At 42.5% G+C, this 24,573-nt stretch overlaps 1 protein-coding gene across 2 annotated transcripts in view; it reads left to right on the top strand.

Annotated features, from left to right (window-relative positions):
* The window catches only part of pde4ca (phosphodiesterase 4C, cAMP-specific a), a 59,682-nt gene that overhangs the window by 5,172 nt on the left and 29,937 nt on the right, over positions 1–24,573 (top strand). The window contains exon 1 of one of the 2 annotated variants that reach the window (XM_079570135.1): positions 10,569–10,970. The exons of the other annotated variant lie outside the window; for it this stretch is intronic. Coding sequence (XP_079426261.1) covers positions 10,858–10,970 — 113 coding nt within the window. The 5' untranslated portion in view covers positions 10,569–10,857. Of the gene's footprint in view, positions 1–10,568; positions 10,971–24,573 lie in introns of those variants that run through there. 2 annotated transcript variants of the gene reach the window in all.

Consider the following 24,573-nt stretch of genomic DNA (forward strand, 5'->3'; position numbering starts at 1 on the left):
TGTTTGCCCTGGGAGACCCTACCAGGGGCACCAATCTCCCAACAACAGAGCTCCCAGGATCATTCGGGCGCTCAAACCCCTCCACCATGTTCAGGTGGCGGTTCCAGGAGGGGGTTATTGCACCCGACACCAAGTATTTATTACGCACTAAGTGATCATCTACCAGAAACTTACTCCCCACCACGGAATATTCAGAAAATACGATTATTTGAACGGAACAAATATAGTTTTATGAAGTTTTGGCTCTCACAACTTCAGCATAGCCATGTCATGGAATGAGAGCCATTCGAAATCTGAAAAAGTCCCACATAGGGTTGCCAGATCCTATAACTTTATCCAACTGGGGAAACATACTTCCACAATCCCGGCACCTGTCCCCATTCGAGTCCGAATTAGTGCAGCCCTCAGTCGAAGCCCAGGGACTGAAGTCTGGAGATGCTTCGAGGGCAGGATATTATGCTAAATTAGCTTTTTAGCGCTTTTGACCATGTCACAATGTTGTTCTCTCATCATGACATAGCGAGAGTTGTATTTGGAGCCACCAGAGCATCTTGGAGTAATCTTTGAATTTTCCCTAGTGACTGTTCTTGGCGGTGGCAGCTCCTAAACAGCTCCTCCTGAGGTCTGATCCTCACCTTTCCATCTCTTGCTAAGCTTAACCCTTTAAGTAAAATGATGAACTTATGGGGACATCGCTTGATAATCAGGAAGTGAAACTACTGGATATTTAGTTTCAGCTGTTTTAGATCAATACTGTATTTTCAAATCAACGAAGTGTAAGATGACGAGTGATAAAGATGTTATTAAAAAGCGTAATACCGGCTCTCTTAGGGGACCCGAGTTCAGTTGTAGCTTCGAGCCCGTGTCAGCGTGAAGCGTAGAGCCGCCTGCATTCAACAGAAAACACGTGAATCTCGATGCAGAGACACTAATGTGGCGTATGTCAGACAAAGCAGCGTGTTGTGAAGCGTCACAATAGTCCCCAGTCCTGAATGGCAGTAAAAGTACCAGAGCAAAAGTGCAGTAGTGACTTCCAGTGAGGTGGACACAGATGAGTGCTTGAGTAGTAAAAAGGTCAAAACAATAGCGTCACACATAGTCACATTTTACTGTCAGATTCATAAACAGCATTCGGTTGCGGGGTGGCAGAGCTGAAGGGACTGTTGGGGACAGTCGTGGGGCAGTTGTGTGACAGTTGGTGAGGGACGAGTGCGGGTGTGACTGCAGGCGGCAGATAATGAGGCAAAGTGAGAGTGGGGGGAGTTGTGTGTTTTGATAGTGTGAGACAGCCAGTCCTGTCGTCCACATTGTGCCGTAGACTTGTAGTACTTGTGTGTTTGAAGGATTTTGTTACTCTAGCTCAGTGTATAGTTCATATCTGCTGAATAAAGAGGGAGCTGTTGTAGGGCTGCTCGATTATTGAAAAAATAATAATCACGATTTTTTTTGTCATAATTGAAATCACGATTATTCAAACGATTATTTGTTGCCTTTAAAAAAATTCAGCAAAAAAGTGACAAAAATCCATTAAAAAATGACAAAAATCCAGCAAAAAAAGACAAAAATCCAGCAAAAATAGTGACAAAAATCCATAAAAAAAGACAAAAATCCAGCAGAAAAAAGACAAAAATCCATTAAAAAAAGACAAAAATCCATTAAAAAAAAGACAAAAATCCAGCAGAAAAGAGACAAAAATCCAGCAAAAAAAATGACAAAAATCCATCAAAAAAAAGACAAAAATCCATTAAAAAAAAGACAAAAATCCAGCAGAAAAAAGACAAAAATCCATCAAAAAAGTGACAAAAATCCAAAAATTTAAAATTAGAAAAAAAAAATTGAAAAAAAGAAAGAAAGAAAAAGCATTTGAAGAAAAAAAAAATTTGAAAAAAAAAATTATAATCGATTTTTTTTGCGATTATGCTATTTTTGTAATCGTTTACTGTTGTAATCGAAATCGTAATCGAATTTCGATTAATTGCACAGCCCTAAGCTGTTGTGTGTTTTATTGTTTGGATGTCAATGTCAATTTTATTTATAAAGCACATTTAAAAACAACCATTGTCGACCAAAGTGCTGTACAAGAACAGTAACAATATGTACAATAAACACAATAAAGGTAATATATAAAGGCACAAACTGTATCTGGTCTACATGGAACCGAAGGCCAAGGCAAAAAGATGAGTTTTTGGTGTTTGTTGGTGTTTGTTGCGCAGTAGAGTTGCTTGTTAGGAGTCTCACCTCACACAAACTGTCCCTTTTTTAGAATACTGGCCTGAGAGTGAAAACCCTGTGCTGCAGTTATTGTTTTAATTCTCACTTTGAACTCTTTTCTCCTGGCATTCTGTATAACTATATTTAAAAACATCCTGAATCCAAGGCCAGAGGTGTTTTCTTAACACATTGTTAAAAGTTGCACTCCTACAAAAATATCCATAATTGCAGATAATGTTGTTGTTTTTTGACGACTTGCCATCTGTTTTGGTTTCATCTCTGGCTGTCTGCAAGTAAATAGAAAGTGTCTTATCTATTGCAATATGTTTTTTTGTTTTTTTTGCAAATTCAGTCTCTAGTTTTTTGCTGAAAGCCCGAGTCTACACTGGACGTCCTGTCCTGTCAGAAGAAGCAGAGGATTTGTTAGTTAAATTTGTGATCTAAGAAAATGTCTCCCTTTTGTCACTCACGCCGACAACTTCCAGGACTTATCTAACCTCTTAACCCCCAACTGAACCGAGCACAGTTTGGCTTTACCCAAATCTGAAAGCCTGTCGCTGCATTTTCGTCTCTTTTTTTGTTTGCTTGTTTTGTTGCTTCCTGCGCTTTTCTCCTTGCTTTTCTTGGCGCTTTTCGTGAATGTTTATCGTGCCTTGTTGTCACTATTTTTGTTATTTTCATCCTCGTTTTTTGGTCGCCGTTTCAACGCTTTTAGATTTGAGTAAAGCCAAACTAACTTTTCTCTAATTCTCCAGGGGGAAAAGTAAACAAACGTGTCTCACAACTGTCAGGGAGCGATGCCACTGCAAAACGCGCCATGTCAAGTGAGGCCACTAAACCCCAAAAGGGCAGAAAGTGTCAATGTCAGAGGTCCCGATATAGCCTTGAGCCCGCGCTCCCCCCCTCCCCCCCCTCGCCGACCCCACAGCAGCCTGTTTAGTCGATAGGGGCTGTGCGGCTGCTCCGTGCGCCGTGCGTCACTGCTGTACTCCACATTTTCAGCATGACTGCTTTTCCCCGATCACCGATCGACCGAGCCGGGACAGGCCAAGTCCTGGCACACAAGCCGGACCTGCTCATCATGACACCACAGAAAAAGAGAGCGTTAAACCCAGTGTACGTTTAGTCGGGAATTGATGAAGCTCTTTTAGTCAAAACAACAGGGAATGTGCACAAGAGAGTGGACCTCTTCAACCTAAAAAAAAAGAAATGTTGATTGGGATTTGACGTAGAATGGAAAGTAGAGGTCCACTGATCCCACTTATAACAGTTTCTTGATTTCTTTAGGGTGTTATATTTATTTGGACTTATATTTTTGTGTTTTGATCTGGAGAAAAGGATGTGAGTGCTTGTTACCGCCACTAGAGGGCAAAACAGCCCTCCCTACGCTCCTGCGCTGAAGCAACAGCCTGGAAACCCTCAGGAACTGACTGACCCTGTGTTACCTGGAAATGAGAATATAATAAACGAGACACTTAGAGTAAAGTTGCTAATTATTCCTTTTATTAATATTGTGCTGTTCCTTCCAAGATGACATTAAACATGCTTTTGATTGAGAGAAAAAGAAGAAAGAAAATCTGGTATTTAATGATTTAAACGACTGTTACAATATTTGTTTCCGGCACAAAATAATAAAAACAAAGTCAAGTTTTCCTTATTAGACAAGACTATAGGACCAAGGCTGAGTAAGTGAACTTTCAGAAGAGCCAGATGACTTTAGCTGCCTCTAAAAGTCAATACAAAGATAATAATAATAATAATGGCTCACACTTGTATTGATAGATTGATTTATTGAGTGCACATGAACCAGGGTAAAATCTAAATCATAGTTGTGAGAAAAGCTTTTTTTTTTAATGACTTAAAGATCACAGTTTCACATTTATTGCGATCTTTTACTAAACCATTTCAACAACCGTACATTCCATTAAAGGCACACTGCGTCAAATATTGGATTATGCAGTTGCCAGTACCAAAAACATGCTACTAATGACACAGAAAAGCCTTTTTACAGTGCATCTAACCTAACCTCTTTAAATCTCATCATCTGCCAGTTTGGAAAGTTGTTCACAAGCTCATTCAATCCCTTTTTTTATTTAAAGGCACACTGGATTACAAAAAAATACTTGCTCCTGATGACACAGAAGTCACAGAAAGTGCAGTGGGTAATCAAAGAATTGGACGGGGACCTAACCTTTTCAAATCACCATGGAGACGTCCCCACTCCGAGTAAAGTAAAAAAAAAATAAAGCCAGTATGGAACAGAATGAGGAAAACCATGATTGAACTTTTTTCTGTTTTATGCTATGTAAGCCAAAAATGTAAATCTGGGTCACATTGATTTCACATTTGGGGGGATTTCTTGTGCGGCCCCGACACACATTTCAGATATTTCAGTGAACAAGTGTAACCAATAGACTTTGCATGGACATTAGTGCTGCTCCCGAGACTAAACCTTGCGGACCACCATGAAGACCATGTATTTTGTTATTATGCATCACACACACATCTTTCAGCATTCTCAATGATTTCTACAGCATTTTATTAAAACAGTGCGATGTTTATGAGCTCATTTTGGATTCTGCCCTTTGAAGCTCTACCCCTTTGTGAGTCTTTTTCACTTTGCTATGACGTGGGCCGTGGCCTGAGCCCCTTTAGCCCACCCATTAGCCCCCCGTTAGCTGGTAGCAGATGGCCGTTGAGTGAATCATGAAGCCTCACACTGAGAGAGTATTACTATAATGTCCCACACTGAAATATGAGGTCCAGACCACCGCGCAGGCTAAATATACCACGGCCCCTCCACAAATATGACATCGGCCCAAGACACGGCTGGAGATTTTGTCTTCCATCTACTCATCACAATTTCAATCTTTCTGTAGAGCCTTGAGTTAGTCGTATTGTTTGGGGTCATTATTGAAAACAGATGGAGAACAATCCTCATTTTCAACTAAAAATCGTCCGATTCTTTTGACCCCACGTTCGAAAGCACTCTCGCAAAACAGCAAAGCAATCGCGAAGCGATGTTTCTTGACTTTCCCGAACCGTGATTAGCTTATGCGCTGGTTTATGCGGCGCGGTGAACGGTCGGACGGGTCGCTTTCGCAAAGGTTAAACTGCTCATTATTTCCCCATTCACGTTTGCCGGGCCGCCGCTCGGTTCCGCCCGCTTGGCCTGCTCTTTTGATGGCGCGGATTAATTGCAGTCGTCCTCTCCGGCAAAGCGCTCGGTCACACTGCGCTGACTTCACCCGCTCGTTACCCAGGAATGCTGCCTCTGTCCAGCGCATGAGGTCAGCGGCAGCAGGGCCCCCTCCGCCCTCCTTCCACCGGCTCCACGGAACAGGAGCACGGGGAGCGCCGGGGGTTCACGGTCTCCGGCTTCACCTAGACCTTCTAGATGTTCCTCAGAGCTGAACAGAATTTGCCACAGAGAACATGTCATAGGTAAAACAAAGAATCGATTCAATTCAATTACATCATATTGTCAAGGAAAAAAAAGGGGATGCTGTAATGATCGTAAACACCTCAAAACTCACGATGGATGACCTCAAAAGGTGCTGTCTGAAGGTTTTGTCGTGGCCTTCACAGTCTCTTGAACCTAATCATCATTGAGGAGTTGTGGATGGACCTCCAAAGAGCAGTGCGTACAAGAAAAATGTGACTTTTGGAGATCATTTCATCTTCACTGCGCTTCACTGTTCACATTTATGGAGATTTTGATCTTGGGTGTCTAAACTTGTGGTGTACAAGTTTAGATGGGGCCCTGTCCAGATTATTGTTGAGCCAAAAACCCCACACGACGGTCACCGACGATAGGAGCAGGCGGCTTGCGTGGATTGGCCGCTGGTCTGGGATTTGTCCGCTGCCTGCTCCCCTCCGTTGTGTCTCATGCCACTTGGAGTCGTTGAAAGCAAACACTTGAAGGTCTGGTTTGCCTCAAATGTTTCTCACTTCCCCCTCTGTGACGCAGGTGCAGAAAGAGACAGAGCATCCATCTTCCGCTGTGTCCCAAGGAACTGAATCCTTGAGGAAATGTCCAAAATAATAGGTCTGCGAAAGAAACCGCATGTGAGTGGTCGCAACTGCTCCAAACTGTTTAGGTTGCATGTCCCGTTTCAGTCCATATATGCAATGTGTATGAAAACGATAATCCATTTGAAACTTGTCTCAGTTTGACAAGTTTCGCCCTGTGTGTGCTGTACGTCGGAGGAGAAAAGTGCTGCGTATGTTTGACTTGTGGCTCTTCTTATCAAGATGGGAACGAGTTTGGCGGAGATTTGGTGTCCGATATAGCCCACTGTCGTCATGTCAGGGCGGAAAGACGCTGTTTGGATCTGGGCCAGTTCACTGCAGGAAACGTGAACTTGTATCTAGAGACCTTTAATATAAAGATAGACTTTTTGTTTTCTTTAAGGTTCGGTTCGCAGATAACCATAAATGGTGTTTCTCGATGACTACAGTTTGTTCCATACGTTGCAGTGAAGTACTTTCTGAAATAGACGGGTAGGTCAATGCGGCGGGGCAGTGATTCCAAAGTAAACATGGCTTGTGACCAAGCTACATGCTTTGTGGTGAAACGTTGGCTTTAAATCAACATAATCCAGTTGGTTTGGACATTTAGTAAATTAAAACATAAAACAAAAACGTTTGAATCAGCGACTACTTTCGAAAAAGTTAAATAACCGTCAAAGGCAAAATCCATCTTCATTCGCCTTGTGACAAATATATTTTCCCGCACCGTGAACAGCACAAGTGCATCAAGTTTAACACGTAATATCATCCCAAACATAAACAGAAATAAGTCATCTGAAGCCTGCGGTGGCTGCACAAGGAGAAAAAAATGTATGTTGTTCCTTTATAAAATCCATGCACACGGTGGCCTAAGGGGAGCAGATTCTCTCCTTATAGGCACATTTCACAACTTGCAGGCTCACATTTCAGGGTATTTATGACAGAAATGTCAGGAAAGTAGCCTACAAGTTCACAAAATTGTTTTATAATTAAGCGTACAGTGTTTTTTTTGTTTTTTTGTTTTCGGAAAAAGTTTTTACACGGCAAGAAGAATATCTTGATAAAGTAACTTTCCCTGCTTAATCTCACACTGATCCCACACCGTTGATTGATTTAAGGTTTTAATTGAGCCAAGTCAAATGTGCTGCGTATTCAGGCCCATGTAAGGGCATGTTTTTGTCAATGGGCGCCGAGTGTTGACTTTATATCTTAGATTTAAGACTTCAGTGTAACGGTTCGCTCTCCTCCGTCTGGGCCAAAGGAGAGGCTTCTGTGTTTCGTTTCACGCAGGGCTCTACATTTAATTGCAATTGAATATCATTATTTAATGATTGTTTAAAGTTATTTAAAGAGGGGGTGTTATACCTTTGGTTTAACACAATCTTTATCACTGTTTTACACTTCGTTGGTTAGAAAATGCAGTATTGGTCTAAAACAGTGGAACCTAAATATCCAGTAGTTTCACTGATTTTCACACGATCTCACTGTACGTCCCTCTCATTCCCCCACTCCTCTTGCTCCCCTTCGCTGTGCAGCTGTTTAAAAAAAGATCATGTGGCTATAAAGAAGCTGTGGTGGATGTTTTGTGATGAAAGGATTAAACTCAGCAAGAGAAGGAGAGGTGAGGAAAGCCTTTCCTCGATAGCTTGAAGGTGCTGTTCGGGGCTAAGAACAGCCACTGAGGAAGATTCAAAGATTACTCAAAGGTCCGCAAATTGGTCGAAACAAAGCCCCAGGTCTGGTTTTGACAGAGAACAACACTGTAACATGGTCAAAAGTCAATTTTGTGTAGTTACCCCCCTTTAAACTGTGCCTAGAGTGAACAGAAACTCTCTTTTAAAATAAACTTTGACAGATCAGACACATTTGTGCACTGCTGCTTACCTCGGCCTGGACATTGATAGAGCCATCATATTAGTTTCACAGTTTCAGTTGAATAACACAAATGAATGCACTTTTTCAAGATATTCTAATTTTCTGAGTTTCATCTGTACACCAATTATCTGAGCTGAATTGGGATCATTCCTACAGCACATTCTTTTATAAATATAAACATCTTCTAAAGCTGTTCAGTGACAGTTGTATTTTCTGTAAGTAAAGAGCTGTTCCTGCTTATGTTTGATGGTTAAACATTGCCCGCAGCTCCATTGCGCCGGTGTCCACGGGTTGCGTGTCTGCTCAGAATACTAATGGTGCTCACTTGTTCATGAAAACACAGCTCTCCACCTCTGCTTGGACAAGACTAAGGCCAAAGTACACTAACTGTCAAATCAAGTTTTTATTGGGATTTGCCATGTTGTTTCTTCCCATAGATTCCAAATCTCTTGTCAAATATCTGGTACTGCTGCTCGATGGGTCGTCCGGGTGCTTTGGGTTTTGCTTTCCCCTTCTGTACCACAGCGCCCCGGGCCCTGGGTGACCTGCATAAGCCCCAGTGAGAGGACATTCTGTATAGGGGACGGGCCTGTGTCTCATCTGCTTACTCTAATACCCAATCATACTGACATCAATCTCTTTACACAATGCGGCTAACGGAGCTAACGCTTCGTCTGGACGTGGGAGTCGGGAGCGGCGTGTGCACTGTCGGCGGGACCACAGGCACTTTTTAGTCAGCACTCGTCAGCGTTGTAAACATATCTGGACGTATTGATTTGTTATTGACACGTTTCAGTCGTCCTGTCTGGTGGATCCTTCTGAACACACTCAGTTTTAACCAGGAAGTGCTGCCGTGTTGACATTTTACGTCACGCTGCAAAAAAATAAACAAAAACTTCCTCCATGACCCATTGAAACGAGTGTCGCAATATTGCAACGTTAGGTCCACAGTGCTTCATTTGAACACAGGAGCTTTCATGTGTGTGAAAAGACTAAATATGAACCGATAAACTAAGTCCAGAAGCATAAGCGCTTCAGAACATGTTTGTAGAGCTCTAAACTTCAGGGTCAGTTGGTTTTAGAAATGATAAGACTCCATGGTTACAAGATTTCAGTTGTTTTCTTGTACAAAGTGTCACGTTCCCTAAATAATCACGTATGAAATGTACGTATTGTAAGCACTAAAGTTGTGATCTCGGATTAATGTGAAAAGGGTCAACTGCCTCCTGGTCGCCTCCCGCGGGAGGTGTTCCAGGCATGTCCTAGTGGGACAAAGCCTCGTGGAAGACCCAGGACACGGTGGTGGGACTAGGTCTCCGAGCTGGCCTGGTGTCGCCTCGGGGTCAGAACAGCTGGAGAAGGTGTGTGTGGATCGAGAAGTTTGGGCATCTCTGCTGAGACTGCTGCCCCCGCGACCCGGCCCCGGATAAAGCGGAAGAAGATGGATGGATGGATGGTAAACTGTGACAAATAAAACATTTATTATTGGCCAACGCGTCTTCATCAGGTCTTTCCTTGAGTTGAAACACTACAATAAATGCTCCTGCGTTGTCATTTCTCCGCCTTTCAGTGAGTTTTTGCTCTCAAAGCCTGAGGAGCCCCTTTGTAAGAATGAGGAAGATCACATATTTTACTTTTGTGATCCCGTGTAGCACTCTCTAATTTTATTTTTCCAAAAGGTCTTTGTTTTAATGCCAAGTTGGGATCTGAGAGCTTCAAAATGTCAGAGTATGCAAGAAGATATTCTTTCTTTCTTCACTAGGGAGAAGGAAACTTTTCATTGCCCTTGCGTAATCCTTTAGAGCAGCCTGGCTCTGCGTTCCAGGATATAGTAGGTCTACGTTTGCCGTGTGTGTGCTTGTTTTCTGCTGCTGTGTAAGCCGAAACACTAATACAGAGCCAGCAGCCCCGGTATTCAAGTCCCCCAGGCTCGGTTCAAACCTTCTGCAAAGACGGTCCGAATGTTTCCCTCTGGTTCCTGGAAAGACCTGTTACCGAGACACCCCTGCAGCTCCGCAACGCGAGCCCTGGAAGGGGTTAAGACCGGCCGCCGGCGCATTCATGCATCTCCCATATCCCGCCTCCTTTTCTCAGCTCTGAGCTCACTCGCAAACTTCTTCCTCCCATTCGCCCATCCCCTGCACACACACACACACACACACACACACACACACACACACACACACACACACACACACACACACACACCTGCTACTCTCCTCTGCCCCTCAGCGACAACACAGAGAGAGGGACAGACACTTGCCGGGTCACATGCCTACAGTCAGTGACGCACAATCTCCCCGTCTCTAACGCACAAGCCGAAGCAAGTTTGTCAAGAGAGAGGAGACACGCTTCTTCTTCCCCCCCCCCGTCTTCTCCTCACGTTTTTCTGCGCCGCGATTTGGGTCAGAGGAGCGCGCGCCAGCCCCAAAGAGCCGCCGCCGCATTTTCAGGGGGGGAAGCGTCCCGGCGATGGCAAGCCGCAGCGGGATCTAGGAACTCCGGGAAAGGAAAGAAGCCCGCCTGCAGCGATGGGAGCTTGAGGACCCGTCCGGCAGGCGAAGGAATGAGCGCCGCTGTCCGAGCGAGGCAGCAGAGGAAGCGGCCCGGAGGAGGGGAGGATGGTCCAGGACTGAGGAGACGCAGGAGAGGAGGAGGAGGAGGAGGTGGAGGTGGAGGAGGAGGGTGAGGAGGTAGAGTTTAGAGAGAAAGAATTTTTCGAAAAAGAAAAAAAAAAACAAAAGCACAAATATTTATAGGATGAGCGTGCCCAACTGTCTGGCGCTGGCCACGATGGGACAGAGGAGCGCCAACAAGTGGGGGTCGCCCTGCGCGGTCAACCGGCCCATCGACATCGTTCAGAAGCGCCGGCGGTAACTAAGAACTGCTTTATTCTTGTGTAAACAGCATGCATGGAAAGTTTAACACTTAATGCATGCGACAAGCTTAATGTAACATCACTGCATTCTCCATCACAAGTCAGGGGGCGGCAAAGGAAATCTGAAATATCAGTCCTGGAGATTACCTCATGTGCAGTACAAACACCATATGTAGGATTGTCGAAGGGCTTTGCATTGCACTGTATTTTCTTTTTCAAATCAAGAGATGCTTAAATAGCGATGGATGGGAGAGAAAGATGGATTTATTTGGGAAAGCGATGATTTCTCGTGGGGTTTAGACACGGGCGATGACGGAGAGGAGCACATGGAGAGGCTGTGGAGGATGAGTGTTCTGCTGCTGCGGGGGAGATGAGGCGGTTGAAGGTTGAAGGTGAAATGGCACTCTGAAAAAATGACCGTTTTAAATGGGATTCATGAGTATTGCTGCGGTCAGGGGAATTGTTGTTGATTTTGAGTAGCTTTGCACTTGTCTTGAAATAGGAAGCAATGGAACATGCATTATTCAGCCCCTCCGGGATTTTTTGTGATTGTTGCGGGGGCTAAAATGTCTGATTTTGTGGGACATTTTTCCAAAAGATGCATTAAAAAGTTGCAGTTGTTTTTAGCCTGAAGCAATATATACTGTATATGTTTTACATTGAAATCTTTGCATTTGACATCGGCGTTGACCAAAGCTTCTGTGGAAAAAGAAAAGACTTCAAATAGGTGTTGTCTTTAAATAATTGTATCATCTGCTCAGCTGTGGACAGTGGGCGGGGCATATAAAACACAGCCTTGAACAAGGTTCCAAGGAACAGAACAGATGACGCTCCTACTTAGTGATAAAGTCTCTTAATTTAAGAAATCTGTGACATATCTCTAATCTAATTCTAATCTATATCTAATTTATTTTATTTAAAGGCACATGACGTAACATTTTGGACCATACTGTTGCCATCAGTACAAAACATGCTCCTAATGACCCAGAAAATGCTACTTTTGCAATGTGTTATCAAAAAATTGATTTGGATGAGAACCAAATCTGTTTGAAATTCGGCTGCCTTTAGTCACATCTCCATGGAGACGAGCTGGAGACGTACCCCCTCTCGGTAAAGTTATACCGCCATGTCTTAGGAGCAAAGGCACATGTTTGTTTGTACATTTATGAGGTATTTTTCTATGATGAAAATACCTGTCATAAAATAAATGCATTTAAATTATGTTTATTGTGTAGAATTGTACATGGCGTGACTTTAAATAGATCATTTTTTTAGCTACGTTTTGAGCTGTGATTAGATGAGAGGCAAAAGCAGCTTGTAACAAAGTGGAAAATAGACTTTGTAATGCTACATATTCTGCAACTTCATGTTTCATGTGCTGTCGCCAACTCAGTATAAACCTGGATAATCCCTTGTATAATATTATTGCGCCGTGTGCAATATCATTTGTCATAGCCATGGTACATTTGCGTAGGTCTAACACAGTCGAGACTTGTGTAACTTGGATTGTAAATGATGTTGTTGTCTCACAAGTACATGTAGTGGTCATGTGCCACTGCTCTCATCCACCACAAAACAAATGGAGCACAAAGAAGGTGTTTATGCTGATGTACGCCCTGAATGTTTTGGTTTTGAACCTACACATGGTGATGAAGTTGGATGGTGTTCTGGACTTGAACAGGAGACATGCTTTGATTTAGCCTGAGTCTGGCTTTAGGCTGAACTACATCTACAGGAAAATGCTATAGTTTCTAAGGCATTTTTTGCGTTGGGAACGTCCAGCTGGTCCATGTAATTCTTGAGGCCGGACTGTTTCTAAAGACTGCACATCTCTCCCCAAAACCATTTTTAATATTTGCACAAACATTCTTCCGCTCTTATCGAATGTTTGTATTTCATATCGGCATCAACTGAAATATGCTTCATTGGACTTCCTTTTTGTTGCGCCAGACTCTGCTTCGAATTTCAAAAACTCTGAGTGATTCGATACGATTGCGGTAGAATAATGGGGCATTTCAATTGGTTTGAGATGAACTTTGCTGCCGGGAGTTGACTGCAGCAATAATGTCTGTTTTTTTTTACTTCTAAATAATGACAGCAGCTTAACCTTACAAGATCGAGTTGACATTCAATGGAACGTGCTGTGTGTTTGAAAACCTCTATGGAGACGGGATATTTTAATCTCTGCAGAAGACATCGTATTAATTTGGGTAATTGCGACCATTCTGAATTTGATACAAAGTCCCTGGACGTTGGTTATGCAATTGTTGTGCTCCCTCCATATATATATATTAGGTGCATGTATAATAGCGCGTATAAGCGGAGAGCTGTGGATGTTGAAACCCCATGAATGTTCTGTCTGACAGTCATATGACGATATTAGCGATGGATGAATGGGCTGTGGTCTGGTAATGACTCGCAGGGTCTCAGTAAGGTCGGAGCTTACGTGGCATCTCTGAAACATTACTCACATTTCTTTCAATCGTCAAATCTCTAAAGCCGGCGTCCTCCCCGCTGACAAACATGTCCCGCATCTATAGTAAGGTCTAAAATGGTCTCGTAAATACAGTGCGCTCTGACCTTTGCCTGGAGGATGTTGTCAGTACCAGCGAGAGCAAGATTAGGAACAATGGGTCAAGAAAGAAAAACATACATGTGGGGACCTTTGCATGAATGCGGACGAGGGCTTGTGTCATTCTGAAAATTGTACTTTGTAATTTGGTTTGTTTTTTTCCTTTGACCTCTTGAATTTTGATCTAGCTTTCCTAACTGATTCCGAACATCTCCATTCTTTGTTTCTTTGGATGAGTTCATGAACACGTTTGCTAGCCTCGAGGCAGCAAAGTGACCCGCTAATGTTTACAGCATTATCCTCCACCAGGCTAATAGTTTTAGCATCGGTGCCACTTCCAGGTTTACGATCGCCCATACAATAATACCCCCCATCAGTGTTAATTTTGACAACATATTTTAGTTTAGTTTTAGTCTTAGTCTTTTGACTAAAATGTTTGTTTGTGTAGTTTATTTGAGCAATGAACATTTTCTCTTTCTCCATAGTTTCACAATCATACAGTTAATGGAAGCTCAAAGGGAGTCGACTGAAGCAAAAGCTTATAAGTGCCGACCCCTTATTCATGTACATTACATTTGCAATTCCTGATGCTACAGTTATACATTTCTTTTACATTTGCATTAAATAAACATAGTACAATCCTTTCTGAGTATTCTATACTAGTTCCAGAACACAAATATATACCTATATGTATTTGTGAGTTAAGTTTTATCCTACTGTTGCTACAATTTTCAACATACAATCAACAGACTTTTGCAGCACTGGCAAACAAATGTAATTTGATTTTAGTCGAGATTTAGTCAAAAAAAAGCTTTTCAATTTTAGTCTAGTTTTAGTCGACTAAAATTGCATGTCAATTTAGTCGACTAAATTTAAGACTAATTTAGTCGACTTTGCATTGATAATATTCATTATAATCATATTTAATCGTGGTCCTCGACTTAATGGAGCTTCTCCCACATGAATAAAGCTCAAACCTGTTCATTTGGCAGTAAATTTAAATGATCTGAGGCTCTTTCAGACGGTCAATAGAAGTTTGGATGATTTTAGTCTCTCCTTTTCATTTTTATTTAGTCTTATTTTAGTCGACTAAAATATCTGGACATTTTAGTCACAGTTTTAGTCTCATGAAAAACTTTTAATTTAGTTTTAGTCCAATTTTAGTCGTCAAAAATATCACTTTGACTAAAATTAAGACTAAATATTTTAGTCGACGAAATTAACACTGCCCCCCATACCCCCAACCGTCAGTAGACACAAAATACTGCAAAGGAGAGAAACTGATTTCACTTCACAATTAATATAAAAGATGTACAGCCCCTTTGAATACGTGGTTTGGGGGTGTGGACAGCGAGGCAATGCCAAAATCTCTTACGCACTAACAATAAATAGAAATTAGCTCGTTTTATTCACAAATTGCTACATTTTCAATATCATCTCATGTCTCATACACCTTATAGCTTAAAAACACACTCAACTCAATCAAAAGGGATATTTTGACTATCCAACATTACTTTTATTTATTTATTTTTTTCATTCTAAAACTGATTTCATAAAGGTCTAATTCAAAAGTGTTAAGCTACAAAACAGCCAATAGTTTGAAATATTTTGAAGCCTGACTTTCCCTATTTTTTTTTACATTGCTGTCCCTATTGTAAACAATCATGTGGGAGTAATCCTGAACTTGAACACCTGCATGAAACTGACTTTTTCAGCCTCATAAAACACAACCTCTGGGTGTCTGAAATGATCCTCCCGGGCTTTTTCCCACGCACTGGCCCCGCGCAGTGACTTTTCAGCACTCACTTGTGAAGGCTGGGGGCCCGCTTTGCGCAACGAACCAGTGAACTGGAGCCTCGGGAGGGTGTTAATCCTGAATTTGGCCCTGAGCGTGAGATTTAGTGGTCAATTATGCCCTGTTAAACGGCCAACAGGAGACACGGATAGCACGGGGCCTTCTCCTTAGATGGATATGGGCTTTTCAACAGTAACCAGAGCTTTTCAGGGAGTAAGAACCCGCTAAATCACTGACGTCTTCCATGTGATTTACACATTTGTTGCGAACACGTGCAGTGGTACCTTAAAAATGTGCAAAAGTTCAGGTTTAGTCACGATTTTCCCATTCTATTCCATTTTAGCCTTATTTCAGTCCTTCTTTAGTGTTTCGATGAGTCTTGTTTTGACACGATTTGCTGGAAAGATAAATTGCTGAGGTTAAGAGTTTATGAGACAAGTTGAAAGCTTTTATCAAAATATGGCAATAGTCAAGACCAGGGGTGGCCAACCAGTCAGAGACCAAGAGCCGAAATTTTCAACCTTGATCCTGTGAAGAGCCACAAAGGCACCAACCATTAGCGAGATTCCGGGGCGGTAGTTTATTGTGATTAAATAGAATGTGACCGTTTCATTTAATCACAATAAACTATAACTTTATGCCTTTTGCTTTTTTTTTTTTTTATAATTGTGTTAGATTGAATGGTTTTACTCCTCAATAAGATTGAAATACATGTATATTAACTGACATTTTGTGTTTCCTGTTCTGACTGAGACAGAATTAGATTATTATTATTATTTTATTTTTTTTAATGCTGGGGTGGGCCTTGCCCACTGAGCCCCCTTATCTGATTCGCCCCTGGCCTGAGCGCTCAGTGCAGCTCGGTCCTGACTGGACTGTGCAGAGAACGCACTCTAGGCTGCACAAAGTTCATAAACTTTAAGCAGGAGCCTCTGGAGGATCTGAGAGTCTGTTTTAAGTTGAATTTGTTACAGTTATAGCACGTGTGAAAGAAAAGTCATGACTTTGCGTATTTCCGCGATACGCGATGTCGCGCTTCGCATCATACGCTTCAAAAGAGCTCCGCTTTTTTCCATTTCCTATTTTTGATCTTTTTCTGTGAATATGAAGCCAAATTACATCAGATAAAGAGTAGCTGATCAGAAACCTGAAAAGCACAAAGCTAATCCTAGTGCCACGATCTGCCTGCCTGTTGTTTAACCTACATCCCGCTGCACGGGCACCTTTTACACGCCGCCTCGAAAAGGAGAGAGATACGGACTCTCATTCATGTGTAGAGATGGAAACAGGGTCTGTAGGACGATGGTTGGATTTTGGGTCAGACTGTTACAGTTTATGGGAAATATTTACCAATTATTTAGCAAAGAGCCGCATTGTATTAAACATATCCAATCATGCAAAGAGCCGCACTCTGATTGGCCAAGAGCCGCATGCGGCTCGAGAGCCGCGGGTTGGCCACCCCTGAACTAATGAATAAGATGGTGCTTTTATTTTTGGTGTGCTGGATCAATCATGTCAATTACATATATTCAATACACTGAAGGAGGGTCAAAAACGTTTCATTGCACTTTTAGTAAAAAAACAAAAAACAAAAAAGCAGATAGTCAGATGTACTCACAGTGGAAAGAGTAACCAAAAGTTTTACTCAAGTGAGAGTACTGCTGACGTAAAATACACTGCCTGACCAAAAAAAACAGTCGGCACAACAAAGGTCACACGCTGTAATGTTTGTTGTAGCGTCTTTGATTATAGCACACTCGCTGTTACATTGTTACAGGAAGCTTCTGCCATGTGTAACCATCCACTGGTGCATTCATTTTTCATCAAGATCCTGACCACTGTGTGAGGCCTTCTCCAGCACATCCCACAGATCCTCCATGGGCTTTAGATATGGATGCCTCCTGCTCCCTGAACCACTCTTTCACAATGTGAGCCCCATGAATTGTCATCTTGGAATATGCCTGTGCCATCAGGGAAGAGGAAATCCATTGATGGAATAACCTGGCCATGCAGGATGTTCATGTAGTGAGTTTATCTCATTCTTTGGACACACAATGTTTCTGAAGATAGACCTGAGTAACTGCAGCGACCCCAGATCAGAACAGCTACTTCTATCCAGGCAGCCACCTTTTTTATTGGTCAGGCTGTGTATATAAAAGAACTGAGTGATAAAACTACCCCAACAAGTACTTCAAAAAGTGACGCAGGTTCATGTAGCTCCTTGAGTAAATGTAGTTGATTATATAAAGTTCTAAAGGTGGCTGCAGCATATGTTCCTCTAATAAAGTGGTGCACTGAAGAAGAGATGATCCTGCTGCATTCCTCAGACGTACGCAGCTTTGTGGTGAACAGACTTTGATTACACTTTAATGAAAGGTAAAGCCACAGTCTGCTGCGCCGCGCTGACCAGGCCATCGCCCAAACCAACCCCCAACTGTTATTGTCATCATTACAAAACAGTGTTATGTCCTTGGCGTGCACTCAGTCATCTGTTCAGCACGCATCACTTCAGGGGGCAATAAAAGAGCTCACATAAATAACCCTCAAAGGCTAATGGAGGAAGATCCTACCTCAAAGCCGGAGGTGGTCAGTAACAGTAAGTACATTGAAGTACTGTGGTTTCCCAGGAGTAAGTTTCTACAAAGGGTTCAAAGTGAAACGTGTAAAATCGGCAGCAGGTTTTGTCCTGTTTATAAGCTGCTCCGGGACAGTAGGGGGCGGTGTGCAGGTGTAGTGTCGCTGTGAAGGTTTTGTCCCCGTCGTGTTGCCGTACAAGTGGTGAATTCTGCCACAATCGTAACCTCTTAACTGCATTTTTTCCCAGTTCAGCTTTACCAAAAGTGAAATGTTACAGGCTTTAGGCCAGAGTAACGTCTCATTTGAAAGCTAAGACCTACAACACTCATCGAGAAGGCTCTTTTTCCCTCACCTTGTTGCCGCGTTGTTTTTGACATTTTTTCCACTGCTTTTTTGTCACACATTTTTGCCACTTTTTTGACATTTTTTTGTTACTCCTCTGTTGCTTTTTTGTTGCATTTTTGACACTTTGTTCAAGAAGCTTTTCGATGTGGGTAAAGCCAATCTGGAGAAGATGTGCTTGGTTCCAGTTTGGGGTGATGAGGTTAATGGAAGTTATTATCCATAACACCTATTTAAACAGAGTTGTACTTTTTACTTTTTGCACTTTGAGCAACAGAATCACCTCAACTTTGACTGAAATCAAGTTCTTTGACCACCACTGCTTCAGGTTTACTGGGACTGGCAGAATCAGATATCAAGGAGGAAAGCAATTACAATTCAACTAGTTTGGCGAGAAACTTTTGGCCAGGATGTACAGAATTAAACAAAGATCAAATAATGACACAAGAAACTGGATAAAGGATGAGCCTATGTGTTGATTCAAATGACAATAGACAGACTATTGTTGATGGTTGATCGACGTGTCAGAAACAATTGGAAATAATATCGTACTGTATAGACTCACAGGGCAGGATAATGGAGAGGAGTGGTTGGCACTTCTGAATCCTGATTGGCTCTGCTGTGTGGAGTTTGCATGTTCTGCCTTTGCTTAGGTTTCTTCTTGGTGCGACAGAATGTCATTGTGTTGCTTCCCATTTTAACCTCAGGCCATGAACACACTTAAAGGGATATTTCAGGATTTTTGACATAAGGCCTCATTTGCTAGTTATCCAGAGTGTTGCTGGTACCTGGAGATTTTTTTTTTGTAATTCTTGCAGTTCTTATATTTGAAGAGTTTCGTGGTGCTATGATTAATGCAAGGCTAGCGCATTTCTATGGTATCAGCTAGCCTGCTTTACTCCACTCCACAGTGCATCTCAGGCAAATCACTTATAACGCCAGACTAACCATATAAATGTCTGTGTCGACCATTTTGCATTTATAATGCCTTATTTTTGAGCAGCATCAGCTTTGTGGTTGTATAAGCTACACGGCGGCGGAGTGATCTGCTAGAAAATAGTCCCTCAAAATGCAATCATTCATGTGATGCAAGGTCAGTTTTATTCCAAAAATGATTCTATGGACACAGACATTTATATGGTCAGTCTGCTGTTATAAGTGATTTGCCTCAGGTGCACTGTGGAGCGGGTCAGACTGTTTTTAATGTAGACTAGCTGAAACCATAGAAATGCGCTAGCCTTTCATTAGCCTAGTGCCACGAAACTCTTCAAACTTAAGAGCTGCATGAATTACAAAAAAATATCTCCAGGTACCAGCAACACTCTGGATAACTAGGAAATGAGGCCCTATGTCAAAAATCCTGAAATATCCCTTTAAAGCCACATTGCAGAACATTCACAGTTATACGTTGTTATGTCACAAGCAAAAAAAAACACCTAACTTTTGTAAACGTTGACGAAACCGAGGCCAAATACTCTATAGCTAGACTCGGACGTTTGAGGCAGGTTATCAAGAGAAAGCCGGATCGAAGCTGGATTGAATTCATCAGCTTCCCTGGGTTTTTGAGTCGTGCTTCCCTCGTTAACACAACGGCGAAATCGTTTTTGAGGCTTTTTATAACCGTTCATGCTCTCAGCGGACACGTGAATATATCTCGTTTCCATGACTAGGGAAAACAAACATCTTTCACCTAAAAACCAAGTCCATCAATCTCGCTCTCTCTCAGACAGCAGGGTCTCAGGTGGAGAGTGGCAGTGACACGAGCATAATGCAGGACGCGACGGTCTGGAGAGGTTTTTGGAACGAGCCTCGGAGCCTGGAGATTAGCCCTAAACTCCGCTCTGACAGCGAACACAGACGGCCCGACTGTCTGGGAGCCCGTGATTTATACACGCCGTAATGTAATACGAATGAGCCTCTTCGACAGACGACAGATTTGGCAGGAGCTCTGACTGTGAGGTAACTGACTGAGCGCTTTCGAAGGTGAATTTCTGAGGAACTCGATAGCGTCTGCTGTCCGCTTAACCTGAGAAACTGAAGAGGTGGTGGCAAAATAGCTCCACGCTTCATCTATCACAGTCTCAAAGTGTGAACACGAGGCCAGAACCCGCCACAGCGTCTGAAGAAGTCGTATGTTTTCTTACGCAAAGAGTACAATTACAACGAGGTTTCAAAAAATATCAGTAGGGCTAGTGCTTTCGATCTGAAGTTTAGCTACTTTCTGTACTTTGAGCTCAAATATATTGCGTGTATTCACTTAAAGGGGGGGTATTATGCAAAATCGACTTTTTCAAGCTTGATGTTAGATGTTATTATGTCATTCCCTCATTAAAAACATGCCTGAAGTGTTGCCTTGGCATATTCACGTATTTTTGAGTAATCTGTAAAAACTCTGATGGCGGCCATTTTAGGGATAGGTTTGCCTGAGTCCTCCTAGGAACGCCCCCACCTCCTGGAGACGCCTCCGAGCTTTCGTCACCAGCCGAGTAACCAACCACTGCTCCTCAGCAGAACCCCCTCCCCACTGATGCCACAGACAGCATGTGGAGGGGGCGTGTCCGAAAGGGTCAGAGGTTCTTAAAGAGACAGAGGCCTATTTCAAGACATTCACTACAGCCATTTTGAGAGAGACATTTTATACAAGGCAGTTATTCTAATTTACTGCATAATACCCCCTCTTTAAATTCACTTCATTTAAAAAGAAAAAAAAAGAAAAGGATGAAAACTTTTATAAACGTCCAGCCGAGTGTGTTTCATAAACATTCGTTTTGATGGTGCCATTTCAACATTTGTTAGCTTGAATTTAACATTAGCCTTTAGCGTCAATGCTAAAACCATAGAAATCAAAGAAACGGTTTTAGCTAATCTAAGCTTGTTCCTACAAATGCTTACATTTTGTTAGCCAACAAATCACGGACCCTTTAAAATTTAATTTCTATCCTCATACAAATGAATGGAGAGCCATTCCCTATGTGACAATATGGTTTTGTTTGCTTGTTACAGAAAGAGGTTTGGTTTGCCCGTTACATGGCATTTATAATTTATTATTTCTGTAGTTTCTCCAGAGAGGGAGGTTTAGTGGCCATCCTTTCCCACAAAAAGCTGATTTTTTTTTTACGAGAAATGATTTAGCATATAGCTCGGTGATCCTTTTGTACGCTGATTCATATTTAAAGTCAAATCTAAAGAGGTCTGTACGTTCTTAAATGATTTCTGACCAGGATTTGAGTCACTCGGCTCACATAAATGTGGCCGATATGTTGACAACCGCAGAAAACATTTGGACCGCTTATCATTTGCTATTTTTAATGGCTAAAAGCTAACAGCTATAGAAAAATTACATTGAACCGGCTAATAGAGTAGCCGGCTTGCTAAATGTCTGGTTACGTTAGGATTGTACGCCGCTGCTCCTTTTTATATCTATGGTCGTTACCGTGAAGTTAGCATCATACTGCACAGAGCGTATACTAAATGAGTGCAGTAGATAGTAACATTTTGCTTTTTAGACTCTGACAGTTGGAGATGTCAGAGATGTGATGAAGAAAGAGAATGATCGGGGAAAGTATCTCGTCCGGGGCTTAGTAGGAGTGAAGTGGCACATAGCAAAAGCAACAAGAGGATCCTAGAGCTGTTTCCTCCATTCAAAGCAAAATAACTTCTGTAAATATATTTTCAATTTATATATTTATTGTTTTTAGATAAAGCGCCTCAACAAACCTCGAAAAATAGTCAACACAATCACTGTAAAAAACTGAAAAATCACTGTGCAGTTTTCAAGAATAAAAAAAAAGAAGAATAAATCTAAAATATGAATCGATTTCACTTACAAACTCACATTTTTAATTCAAATCGATTTTTTGCTCAGCATTAATGGAACCACACGCACACATTTCAGAAGCATATTTTGTTACCCTTTGTTACCCTAAGCCATGCGTGAGTAATGCTCATGCAGCCCTTGTCTTCAGCAATCACTTCTTGATCCTTTTGGTGTCGTTTGAATCAGCAGCAGTATCGCGCTAGTAAAGAGTACTTATGGGGCAGCTCTGTACGTTGTTCCAGTTGTCTGGCGGCGATGGGGCAAGCGGAGTTCGGAGTTCACGCAGAGGTTGGTTTTGAAGTTTTATCATAGGGGCCGACTTCAATGGATTGATGTGTTTGCAGCTTCAACAGATGCTTCAATGCCGGCCTTGTGTTCGCTTAACATTGACATCGAGCGCTCTCAGTGAGGACAGCTGGAGAGAGCGCTGTGTTTTTCGGACTTTATCTCTCAGATTGTAACGTATTGTGATAAAGATTCGATGACGGATGCAGTTTCCTCCGTATGGTAAAGTAATATTTCTATGTTCATTCTCAGAGACATTATAAGCGTCTTGGCTGCGGCCCATTGATTGTTTGTCTGATGCCGTGACGGTTCTTCGTCAAACAGGACCCGCGTCACTGAGACCGACGTCTGAGGAAGGGCCTCTCTCTCCGACGGAGACTTTACAGACTTCAGAAGGAAGGAGGAGCACGCAAAAACACAATATTTACACTATTCTCCCACTTTTCCGTCTCAGCCTGTTTTAATGTGCGTCAAACTGATATTTAGATCAAACTTATTCTATTATCTAATTTGACTGGGTTAATGGTATAACCCCAAGCACGAACATTAACCTTCAGTGCAAATCACTGTACATATTCAAAAAAAAAACGTTGCTCATTTCAGATGAAAGCGGCCGATAGCTTCCTGTGTTTAAGGACTCGCACTTCCTGGCTGTGAGCAGGGAAACAATGGTGCGCCGCTGTTGTGCTGTCATATTAAAGGTCCTACACCTCCGTGGCGTCAGATAAACTCCACGCTGCCCCTTTCGCTCCGGAACAATGACCAAACCACCATCTGTGTGTTTAGAACAATAGTCCAAATCTCATGCTTTGAAGAGAAAAACATGGGCACATCTGCATTCACTTTGTAGCGTTTCTGTGCACGCTCTCTCCATGGAGCGCGTCGGTTTGCACCTTGTTGTTTGGTCGGAGCTCCCTCTACAGGCAGCAGTGGAAATTGTCAGGCTTTTGAATGGAAAATCCTTACATTTTTGCCCAGCGACGAGCTGGAAAGTCAGTTTTTTATTTTTGACTGCGCTTTCTCGTTCGAACATAATGCCATCTCGTTCTAATGAGTTGCCAACGTCAGGGCGCTTCAGTTCAGAGACTTTTTCTCAAACCATGTGGTGCTTTAAACGCGTAATTCATACATTTATCATTAATAAAATAAGACACGTATGTCCGTGTTTCGAGAGAGAGAAAAAACATGGCTCTCTTTTGCAGGTTAATAGGGGGCTGGCGAGTTTAACATGTTCCACCTGAGCCCTGATGATGGTTCTGTCTCCGCTGCTTCTATCATCCCCTTAAACAAAGTGTACGGCGGTCTCCCTGTTTGTCACAGCCGAGACCCGTCTGTGCCTCTGCAGCAGGTCACAAACCCCCGCGGCACCGCGTCTGGATCACAGGAGGCGGCTCTTTTGCCGCACCGTCAAGCGTCTGCGTTGGGCTTAAAAAGTCGTTAAAACGACATTGGCAACACGTTAGAACGAGATGGTATTACGTTCGAACGAGAAAGCGCAGTCAAAAATGTTTCACTCACACTGGCAGCAATGAGTTTCCGTAGCACAGCGTCACATTTGAGCGTTTTCACACATTCCACACAAATCAGTTTGTCTTTTTATTTTAGATCAAAGGTTTTATCAACACAAAAACTAAATGATCTGATTTGTTTCGACAATTTGAAAACCAGAGCGTTCATATTCCCGCATATAACCTGGATTTTTGAAAATTGTTTCCTCTTTTCGAGATACAAGTTTCAGACTTTTAAGATGGAAAGGATTATAACATGACGTGGAATCCAAATTGTTTCAGGCTTGCTTTGAGCTTTTGTGCACACTCACATAGCTGTCAGTTTATGTAAGCTAAACAGTGTTCAGTGAGTCAGGGCTTGACGAGCCGTGGGTTTCTTGAACTGGTCCTACAGGTCTGAGACAGCAGAGTCCTGGGAATGATGAATGTCGACGATTGGGATGGCTCTCCCTGTATTTTCATGCCGTTGATGGATTGACGTATCCCGCGCCGGGTCATGACGCAGGCTGGGTGTCGGGTGTCTCCTGCCTTTGACACTTCATCATCAATCACACTTGGTCTGCGGGCACACCCGCTCTCCCTCGCCCCTGTCGCTCTGCAGGGCCCTGGGGAGACTGGCACGTACATGTACAGCCAAATTAACATTGATCGCTCTGATGACATCCAGTGGCACGGCTTTTTGGCGACATACCTACGCACACT

Source organism: Gobius niger, assembly GCF_951799975.1.
Source record: "Gobius niger genome assembly, chromosome: 13".
NCBI lineage: Eukaryota > Metazoa > Chordata > Actinopteri > Gobiiformes > Gobiidae > Gobius > Gobius niger.